The following is an 11,600-nucleotide window of genomic DNA, read 5'->3' on the forward strand; positions in this document are numbered from 1 at the left end:
TTACGACAAGCTTAGCGCTGCTGCAGGCCTGTTCTTTTGACACCCGGACCTGCACGAGGCTCCATTTTTTTATATATATATATATAGCTGTACAATGAAGTATATTACCGAAATCAATAGTTGAAATTTAGGAATAGCATTGAATATCTTCATATAATTTCACTTTTGTGGCAATATCTATGGCTTCTTAACTGTATAGAAATGTGTTACTACTAAATTCGGTCGTTTTAAAACCATCAGTAAAGATCAATATATTTTGTATTTGTAAACAAATTGTCCCCCTTAGTTTATGTGGCAATTTATGCTTTCAGCTCAGACAGAGTTGTCCGTCTTAGTGCTCGTTAATGAATTACTTTGAACAATTAATGTGAAATTAATGATGTTATAGTTATATTATTCACACTTATATGGACATTATATTTTTTGGATATTCTTATAAATTAAATTTAAAACATATTTTTATCTTTAAACATGAGAAAAGTAGCTCTGAATTTAACTGAATAGGGGCGTGTCAATATTTTTTTATCCATTGAAATATAATAAAATTATTTTAACCTATCAGATTACAGTATTTATCTCAAATTAATTTATAGTAAAATGTTTTAAGTGCCAAATCATGTAGTGCTACTGATAATTGTGCATATCAAAATATGGCATAGTACCATTTGATATGTTCACATTGAATGTAAAGATATTGTTAATAAATCCAAATGGTTGAACATAATGGAATACCATCTGCATTAATGCGTATATGATTATCCCATTTGAATTGAATCATGATACAGAATGACGCTACAGACATATCTGATTGGGGAAAAGTTTCCACTGTTATAATGAATATCCTACTCTTCATTAATGAAACATGTTATTGTGTTTCAGGTCATGTGTGGAAGAAGATAAACTTTGGAGTAATTGATACTGTGAACATATTTGTGATGAAGTTTTAAATCTGAATAAATATAGAAGTTAAATATATATTTATGAATGAATTTTAGCCCGGTCAATGACTATAGACATGACAAGTATTAATTGACAGACCCTGTGAGATGAATCTTGGTGTAATCATGAGACTTATTTTAAGGCAAACCTATAAAAATCAGTCTTTTTAAAAACTACAAGAGTTTATTTTAAAAGGGAAATAAAATGGCCGACTTTATGTTTTAGTTTTAAAATCTTCAGGTCTTGAAGTACTTTTAGGAAAACCATTGTTTAAAAGGTATAGTCATTATATCTATTAAAGAGGAAATAAGGACACGAACGAATAACAAATCAAAATAGCCAGTTATACTACATAAACCGAAACAAAAACAAATTGTGCTCACACAAAAAATGAAAAGTAGTCTTCAAGATGTATACCTAAAACTGTTATCATATCCTACATAACTTCTCAATAAAGATTTCATTGATTTTTACCCATATTGAACTGTTAACGTCTATGATAAAGCCAAAATATACTTCTATCGTGGATTCGGTGGAATTCAGAGGTTGGATGTAACTTTATTCAGAAACTGTATAATACTTACTATTAGGAATATAAAGTTCATGTGTTATTGGGTTAAACAAGTTGAAAAATAAGTGTAAAAGTTACGTGGTCAAATTAATTTAATTTAAAAAAAAAAACCTGAATCTGAATTAATTGGATGTTTATATTCACAAAACAAATGAATGAACACCTGCATCCTAATACATTCCATTCATTTATTTTACGCAGTTGAACATCTAATTTTTAATTCAATACAAGACTGTAACAACTGAAAGAACAAAACTACTTTGCAAAGTAAATGAAAAAAAATAAAAAATTTGAACAACCAGGCATGAAAAATAGGAATATTTACAGCTATCTTTTAGAAACATTTGTTATATGTATTGATTAAAATCTTAATTTATGTAAAGAAACATGAAATCTATTTTTATAACGAGTCTCTGTCAAGGGCTGTTAGGCGAATTTTGTCTATACTACCCCTTTAGATAGTAATGATAAAGTACTTAAGTCAAAGTAAAGTACAAAGGTCAGTTTAAAAAATGGCATAACTAAATATCAAAAAATCTTCCACACCTTTTGTAATGGGTTTCTCTCCCCTATACTATAATACCCCTGTTCAAAAATCAATAGGTGTCAGTATTGTATTCATTTTCCCAAGGACTTCTATAGTGAAGTGCATATTTTTAGGATTTTGCACTCATCAAACCAACCTTTTCATTGGAACATTTTTATGTTATTATGTTAGATTTTCTTTTTAAAAAGTTTTTCATCTTACAGTGTGATGTTTGCTCTATTTTATAAGTCATTGTTCATATCTTTTGACAAAACATTAGTTTGTAAAAAGGCAAAAAGAAAATGCACTATATTTTTATAGCAGCCATGTTTTGACTTACACTCGCTCAGGGATATGCAATGCAATAATGGTACCAATAGGAGAGGTATCTGTGATGTCATCAATAACCTGTGATTTGGTTTTGAGTGGCATGGGGCTTCAACTTTAAATCACCATAACTTTTTCATTTTTATAGACAATTGAAAAATTCTTTCGGTTCCCAACATTGCAAGTAAAATTCTTTATATCCATGGAATTGTTTAATAAATATTCAGTAATTAGACTATATGTGCATAAGATTTTAATTACAATTTTATACAAAAATAGAGGCTTATATATTAATACATATTACATATTATATTTAATGTAATTTTTGTCCTTCCTATGCAAAGAAATCGTTTTTTCGAAATAAGTAGATGTATGACTTTTGACAGACTAATTTAAGTGTTTATTTGAAGATAACTAATGTATTTTCCTGATTTTTAATGTTTTATATGCAAATTGTGTGATTCAAAAGTAGTCATTTTTTTCTAAACGCTGTACGGTAAATCTGTCCTTTTTGACGTTCATATGTTTAAATGTTAATTTCTTGCGTAACTTTTGTGAAAGTTTGTCTTAAATACGATATTTTATCAGTTAATATTGTTTAGATTAACGTAATCAAAATTTAGGAGTTAATAACACTCGAGAGTTTGTGATAATTGCAAATGAAGACATGTCCAGAAAATTCTGTCACTACCGTACATTTTCCGTAATTTGTATTTTATTCCGAAATCGATGCAAATTTAAATTTAAAATCACGTGATTACGTCAACGCCATTTTTCCACTACGACATTGGTACACTGAACACAATGCAAAATGACGCAGATAAAGCAGAAATAACAAGTAAGTAGTCATTTAGAGTGAGTGTGTTTATTAATGGTCACCATTGTACCAACTATCTGACGATATTAGAGCGAAAAAAGTTCCCCCTTTTTAATTAAATAGAATAATGACGGTGTTCTTTTCATGAATCAATTAATTACCCATAATGCACTTAATTATAACGCTATTAATACGGAAACATGTGTTGATTGTCACTACCGTGCAAGTCACTCTTGTACAGTGAATAGAACGTATGGTAGTGACATATGAAGTACTGAAGTGACAAATTATGTACGGTAGTGACCAAAGTGATTAAATATTACATCTAATACGATATACATTGAAATAAAGTGACTCTTAGATCCCTCCAATATATGTTATGCAATACACAGACTTCTATCACATTTTAAGAAACACAAACGAAACGTTTTAATATATAATTTAAACTCCAGTTTTAAGCAGAGAATAACTAATGACAAAAGCTGTCTCAACTGATGTATCAATCAAAGACCTCATTATCAGCTAAAGCCAAATCAGTCTGTCAAGTATTCAAAACACCAGTATTTCATCTAATTATATGATGAAACATTGTATATTTGCAAGGCGCCTGACACGAATACCTATAATGTTAGTATTGGTCAAAAACGTCGTATGATTACAGATAGCACTCATTTGTGAAATGTTTACAGCACCTTAAATAATCAAAAACTCTCCACTTGTAAATATGTAAAATATTCTTAACAATATATAGACAAATTCATCTATTTCTTTTTCAGGAATACCTGATGTTGATGAGTTATTTAAAGAAATATTGAAAACAGAGCAACTACTAGTCAGTTTAGATATCAGCTTAGAAATACAATTAAGTCTGTGCATGTGGCACGATCATGCATCCTGGCAAAAACCAATAGAAGCTAGATGGTTGAGAAACAGTGGAGACCTTCTAATTCAAAAGCAAGACAAACGAAAACTATTCATTAAGAAAGTTAAAGAATGGGAAAAACTGTTAAAAGAATCACAGAAGCACAAAGACTTAAGAACTACAGAATCAAACTTAAAGAAGACCCCGTAAGATATGAAGAATATCTGCAGAAGGAAAGAGAACGATATCAAAGAAGAAAAGAAAAAGGGAAAATAAAATTGATTGGCGATCTTGGGAAACGTGGCCAGAGAAATCAACGAAAGCAGTGGAGAAAAAGAAAAAGGGCAGAGCGAGATAGAAAGAAGACAGGACAGATAGCTTTTAGTTTCATTAAACAATATACCCCACCTCAAACTCCGGATCATTCAAGTGAAGATATTGTTCCGCTACAAGAACCCCAGTCTCAGACCAGACGTCAGAGGGGGCGCAAAAAAGTGAAAAGATCTAGAAGTGCAGCATACAGAACAATAGAACGTTTGACAGCACAGCTTTCTAAGAAAGAAAAGGAATCGGAAAAGTACAGAAAAAGATATGAAAGGCTCAAAAAGAGAACAGAAGAAAATGCCAAGGCAACCGATATTCCCGAATCCCCAAGAAAGAAAACCAAACAACAGCTCAAAGGAAGTCGTGTTACATCCAAACTGAAGAAACAGCTTTTACTTCATAATTGTATTTTAGAAGAACTCAGATCTAAGTTTAAATCTCTGAATAAAGAATCCGATAAGCAAGTCTTTTCCAAAATGATAACAGGGAATGTTCTGAAAAAGTATGGACTCCTAGGTTCATCCATGAAAGATTTTCTTGGAGTTGGACGTCGGCGCAAAGCTTCAAACAGGACGCGATCAGACAGACTTGTTTATGAGAAAAAACCAAGAAAAGACAGAAAGAAAGTGACTGTTGGACAAAGAGTCATAAGGTTTCTGGAACAAGACATTAACAGTCGAGTTATGCCAGGAAAAAAAGATACTATTACAAGAAAGAAACTGAAGAAGCAAAAACGTGTTTTGTGTGATACTTTGAAAAATTTGCACAAGAAATTTCTACTTGAAAACAAAGATGTCAAAAAGTTGTCATATACAGCTTTTCTGCGTTTACGCCCGTTTTGGATTGTTACACCGAAGATTACAGATAGAGATACTTGTGTATGCAAATTACACTCAAATATGCAAAGTATGGTCGACAAACTGCACAAGCATGGAGCAATATTGTCAAACAACACAGAAGAATGTGTCAAGGAGATATGTTGTAACATACAGAACAAGAGTTGTATGTATAGGGAATGCAACGAATGTCGAAACAGAGAACTGAACGTCACTAATTGTGAACTTGGAAGACAAGTCCATGTTTATGAATGGCTAAATAAAACTGAGGAAAGGACAAGATACAAACCAAATGGGGAATCAGAATCTTTCAACGTTACCATCGTCAAAAGAGAAAAAGTTCAGAGCTCACTAGGCGAACTGATAGAGCGCACTAATATACTTTTGACAAAATTTTGTCGACATATTTTTAATATTCATACTCAGTACACTTCTTTAAAGAACCTCAAAGATAATTTATCTATCTCTGAATGTCTAATACACATAGACTTCTCAGAAAATTATGGATGCAAGGTCTCCGAGAAAGTTCAGGCAATGCATTTTGGGGCATCAAGATCACAAATTTCTCTACACACAGGTGTATTATACATTGCAAATGAAAAACCCTTTTCATTTTGCTCAGTTTCAGAGTCCACACGTCACGACCCAGTTGCTATTTGGTCACACTTGAACCCTGTTTTGGAAGAAGTAAAAAAACAGAATCCGGAAGTTGAAAAGGTGCACTTCTTAAGTGATGGTCCTACGACCCAATATAGATCAAAATCAAACTTTTTCTTGCTGTGTTCCAAAATGAAAGAATACGGATTCAGAAATGCCTCCTGGAATTTTAGTGAAGCATCACATGGCAAAGGTGCACCCGATGGTATTGGTGGGGTACTAAAACGAACAGCAGACAGACTTGTTGCCCAAGGAAAAGATATATTAGATGCTGAAACATTTATCCAACAAGTTATTGGTGCAGAAGTTAAAGTTAAGATATACAGGGTTACAGAACAGGAAATTGTTAATTTTTGACCATTACTGCCCGTTCTCAAGCCAGTTCCAGGATCTATGAAATTACATCAGGTCAAGTGGAACGTAGATCAACCAAGCACTATCCACACACGATGTCTCAGCTGCTTTTGCCAAGATAAATGCAGTTGCTATGATCATAAGATTTTCACTTTTCCAAATGTGTCCGATAGTCAGGTTACTGATAAGTCAGTCAGTACAGATACGTCAGTCAGTAAGGACCCCTCCTCTGTACAAAATGAGACAGTGCAAAGTCAAGTAAAATCAGCCGATACAGTTGATAAACGTCTCCCTGACGATGGACGTGAACAATCTGAACTTCTTCCAATCGATCATGCTGATGAAGATCTGATTGGAAAATGGTGTGTAGTACGTTATGATGGGAAAATTTATCCAGGAATTATCAAAGAAGTTGATATCGACAGTGTGGAAGTTACTAGTATGCATCGGATTGGCAAAAACAGATACTTTTGGCCATTACTGGATGACACAATTTGGTACACGTTCCAAAACGTAGTTTCAATGATTCCAAAGCCAGCAAAAGTTACCCAGAATGGAAGGCATGTGCAAATCCAACCAAGTTTGTACAAACTGATTTCTGATAAACTTGATCTTGACTAATTAAATCCAAGTTTGATATTTCCGAAAGATTTCACCTAAGTCAAGTGTAAAATTGTTAATTTTAAAATATTCACTGCAGTTTAAGTTTTGGTATATATGAACTTCGTTCAATTGAAAATAATTAAGTGTTGAAGTTTTTCAAAGTTGATATGACTTCAGTTAGTTGTTGGTCTGTATTTTGAACATAATGAACTGTTAAAGTTAGTTCCTCAAGTTTCGATATTTTTGAATTGAATTTTTTTTTAAGTTCAGATGTTTTTTGTGAATAAATATGTTCTGCATTCTGAAGTGTGTTAGTGTAAGCCTAAATATTACAATACATAAAACTGTACTTGGAACGATATCGTTATCATTACGTATAAAAATAACTTGCATAGTCTTTTCCATATAGTACAAAATCGTTCAAATTATGGTAGATGGGCATCCAGAGCTGCAGCTTTAAACCTGTTACTCCAGCTGCATGCAACCTTAATTCTACCTTTTCATGTAGTTCGTTGTTTGACTTTGGTATACGCAACATCTAACAAAGAAAAACAGCAATAAAAGTGCTGTTCCTTTGCTTTAGATTCGTCCAAACTATATCCCTTCTTTTTATTATATTGACTTAATACGGGTACAAAACGTAGAGCATATAGAATGTACTATGATCAAAAGGAAAATACTCAACAGCTGCATATTCCTGGACAAAAAAATCACAACATTTATAGTCTTGTCACTACCGTGCATGAAATCATCACTACCATACAGCATTGTCATTACCGTATACATTTGTCACTTCCGTTCTCAACCAAAAAGGCCAGTTATAAAAAATATTACTTAATAAAATCAAGTTCCAGCTAACGTTAATAAATCAATAAAGTTTGTTTTTAGTTTTAAGCTAATTTTCTAATATAAAAAGTAAGAGGTGTTCAAATAATAATAAATGTTATTAACATTTTCTTTGGAAATTTAAGGTACCATAATGTATGAATTTTATTTATTGATCCAGTAAGCTCATTCATGCCTTTACAAGACCAAAATTACATGTCTGGAATGTGTTTATAATCATTTCCATGACTGATCAAGAAAGTAACACAAAATGATTAGTTTCACATTATTTTTAAACTGATTTGTTGTCCAAATGTACGGAAGTGACTTTTAATCTTGATTGCGGATTATCCGCCTGAATGTAAAAGCCTTTTTTGACAAAAACTTGTATTTCTGTTTGTGCCCGCTATCAATTTCTTATTCCTTGTATATCCCTCCACAGTATAACTAAGAGAAAAAACTTCTAGGACCGTTTTCAAATATTTTACTTTGTAATTTCTGAAATGGGCAGTTATATGAATTTCAGCCATATAAGATTACAAAGTTATAAAGTTTTGAAAATTGGGATTCTAATCATGAATTTGTCACTCGTTTATTTAAGGCGAATTTTAGTTGTTTATTTGCCAACCAATTTGACACTTAATGATATGCAAATTAGTGAATATGACATCACTATCTCTCCTCCTCATGTCTCATATTGTCTCACTAACTCTTCCACAGTCTGACTCTGAAATTAATGTAGCCCTAACTTTGACCTACCAAAAGTAATTGAGCAAATTATCAATCCAAAAATTAAGAGCTCCATATTCCAATGCAAAAAACGCCCTGAAGAAGCCAGCCTGAGTTAAACTTTCACTTTAACCCGGTAGGTTTCAAAATGGAAAACGGCCAAATCGATCCACAGACAACTCGGCCCAAGACCCGTGCCTCTAGACCACTCCGACTAGCCAGCACTCCACAGTTTAGTTTAGAAAAATGACATAATGGAAACCGGTGGTTGCTATAGTGATTAAAAATGAAGAATCTATTGTTGATAAAACATTTTCTGAAAAAGGGGACTTTTAAAAGTATTTTGCAATGTTTTATATATTTTCAATGTTGAAGGGGCTTTTTTTCAATGACAATTTGACTTCATTGTAAAAGTGAAAGTAAGTCAATTTTTCACCATGCCAAATTTAATAAGTGGATTACAAAGTGAAATAGCTCAAAATCTAACCTGCGATGCCCATATGAGGAAGGGGTTTTCGAAGGAAAAAGTTTGAACAGTTTCAGGGGATGAAATAAAAATTGCAGATATTTTGCGGGAAATTTGATATTTTTAAACCTGATTTTATGAACTTTTTTGCAAATTTTCGCATATTTTTGCATGGTTTCTATGGTAACCCTATATGCTGTGGGTAATTTTTTTCCAGAAAATTTTTACTGCATCCTGAAGGCCTTGGCTAGAGCTATTTCTAAATATATAGATTTACAGATGCTTGACATTTTTTTAAAGTGATAAATGTTACAATTACAAAGCATCAGATTACAAGACCAAAATTAGGCAGTTCTACAATACTGTGTAGTGCTGGCACTATAAGTTCAAGGACTCGAACCGTCATATAAATGTGTAATCCGTCCCCGTACCCAAATAATGTTTGCTAATATATTTATTCTTACGGTATGCTAAGAACTAAAAATTGCAAGAGATGTGGAAAATGCCGTTTCAATTCATTTCTAATCAAGAAAATGATTTATATTTTTTTTCTAATAGTTCTTGTTCAATCGGTTTTCTGAAGTCAAAAGGTCTAAAATGTGTAACCGGAAGTTACCGTACCGAACTATTTATGGACGATAACTCACTTTCCTGTCCGGAAGTTTATTCTAAAATCATTAAGAGGTTAAAACTTCACCTTTGGATAAAGTTTTGACAGATTTAATAGTATTTAAATAATAAGTGATTAAGTTTGAATTCTGTATCGTACGTAGCGTCAATCCCCGTTCCAGCATAAGATCTTATCGAGAATGAAAAACACTCTTGAACAGAAGCTGGTGCTATTTGAATTTATAGAAATGATTAAAAAAAAAGCTACAGGTATATTGATGGAATATCAACAAACTTTTACATTATGCTTAACATGTTGTAATAATTAAGGCCGATAACTGATCTGTCACAGCCTACTTCTTTCACTGACTCACTCAAATTTGCTCAGATGGCTCCGATTAAAAAAAAGACAGTCCTCTTAAAAAAGTAAATACAGATCCGTGAGTGTTCTCCCTCAATTTAGAATTTCTAATTTTTAGACAGCTATTGAGGCTTAACTATAACATAATTTCAAAAATAGTTTAAACCCATTTCTTGCTGCATTTAGATCATGCTTTGGCTGTCAGCCAACTTTATGACCCATAATTGAAGACTGGAACAGTGGAAGAAAACTATAGACAGTGATAAATATCTGGCATCAGTTTGTTGAACTTGAGTAAAGCCTTTGGCTTCTTACTTCACAACCTTTTAGTTTTGAACCTATTATGGCTTTCAAGAGTGAATTTTCTCTAAATTAATTAAAAATTTACCTTACCTATAGAAAGTAATGTGTCAAAATTGGTCAGAGTATATGGATCAGTCCAATGCTTGATTCGTTTATATATAAAAAATGTGTACCACAGGTTCCTATGCTAAGGCCTATGCTGTTTGATATTTTATCAATGCTTTCCTAATTGTAAAAAAAAAGACTGTGATAAAGCCAATGACAGTACCCTCTCAAAATCGGACTCTTCTTCAATATTTGGAAGAATGCAGTGCTTTACTGATCTCATTAAATGAAATGCAGGCAAATCCAGAAAAAAATCAAGCAATAACAATTGGTATTTACCTTGTAATAAAACACATGAAACGAAGATTTATTGATATCAATCATTGAATTATGGATACCAATGCATGGGGAAATAATTCCGCAACGACTGGCCATTAATACAGCAGCCACTGTAGTCTAAGAGTAAATTAAAATCAAAACAATGGCGTTAACATTTAGGGCCTGCAAGCTGAACATCGACATCACAAACCATTCTGGCCCCAATGCCACAAAACTTCAGGCTACAAACCACTAATGTCACTTCATACATGCAGGCTCCAATGCTAATTGCATGTTACAGAGCTTCTACCTTAGGTTTAACCGGAAGACGACTATATACCACATAAAAGCTTCTTGTTTACACTAATAGCCCTGAAAATATCATGTCGGGTTTAGTACCTTGCAGAGCGACACCGGCTCCAAGAAGACACGAGCTAAAAATAAAATATCCCTACCTTTCACAAAAAGGGGGTCTTCATGCAGAGCTAAAAAAATTTTATTCAGTAAGTTACGGTGACCATTTTATGTAGAAATAATAAAATATGATTCTCTGCTAAAAGCAGGTTTGATGAGCACTCTTTCCACAACATCACAAGTGTACTAAAACTTGTGTATGACTATTTTTGCATACGTTCTAAAAGCTCATTGGTTGAATAAGTGGTATATGTAATATAAATTTAAAAATACTGAAGTCTGAGAATATTCTTATACTTCAATGGTAACTCCACTCAAAGTTTTGGAATTCGATCGATAACGCCACAAATAGAATTCTTTAATTAAGTTTTGTGGCGCTGGACCAGGGACTGAGTTAGACTGAAATCAAGAAAATCTATGTTCAGTTCTGAACTGGTTTATAGGAGGACTGTTTCATAGCTTAGCCGAGGCATATCTAAAAATTTTTGGTCAAAACTTGTAGCTTCTTATGGCTTCCAATATATTGATGTACCAGAAATATTGTTTAAATATATTTTAAACTGAAGTACATGTATGGATACTGAAATGATAGGTTACTTATTTATGATACGATATGTATCAATGGCCACCAGCAGTGTCTTTTTATGTGAAGGAATAATATCTTATAGTTTTTCCCCAAAAAAGTTGAATGCATAAGCTTGAATGGTTCACATA

The 11,600-nt window shown here is 32.7% G+C and overlaps 2 protein-coding genes across 2 annotated transcripts in view; one reads left to right on the plus strand and one right to left on the minus strand.

The window, feature by feature from the left end:
* LOC148607705 (uncharacterized) overlaps positions 1 to 8,683 on the minus strand; it is a 33,165-nt gene extending 24,482 nt beyond the window's left edge. The window contains exon 1 of the mRNA XM_088544319.1: positions 8,401 to 8,683. Coding sequence (XP_088400445.1) covers positions 8,401 to 8,446 — 46 coding nt within the window. The 5' untranslated portion in view covers positions 8,447 to 8,683. The remainder of the gene's footprint in view (positions 1 to 8,400) is intronic.
* On the plus strand, positions 2,902 to 6,216 carry LOC148607706 (uncharacterized). Its single transcript, XM_088544318.1, has 2 exons — positions 2,902 to 3,201; positions 3,957 to 6,216. Exon 2 carries the CDS (start codon positions 4,174 to 4,176, stop codon positions 6,214 to 6,216), a length of 2,043 nt encoding a protein of 680 aa, XP_088400444.1. The 5' UTR covers positions 2,902 to 3,201; positions 3,957 to 4,173.
* Positions 8,684 to 11,600: the final 2,917 nt, after the last annotated feature.

This window comes from Perna viridis, chromosome 9 (genome assembly GCF_037379345.1).
Source record: "Perna viridis isolate PV_CMFRI_1.1 ecotype Kerala chromosome 9, ASM3737934v1, whole genome shotgun sequence".
Lineage (NCBI taxonomy): Eukaryota > Metazoa > Mollusca > Bivalvia > Mytilida > Mytilidae > Perna > Perna viridis.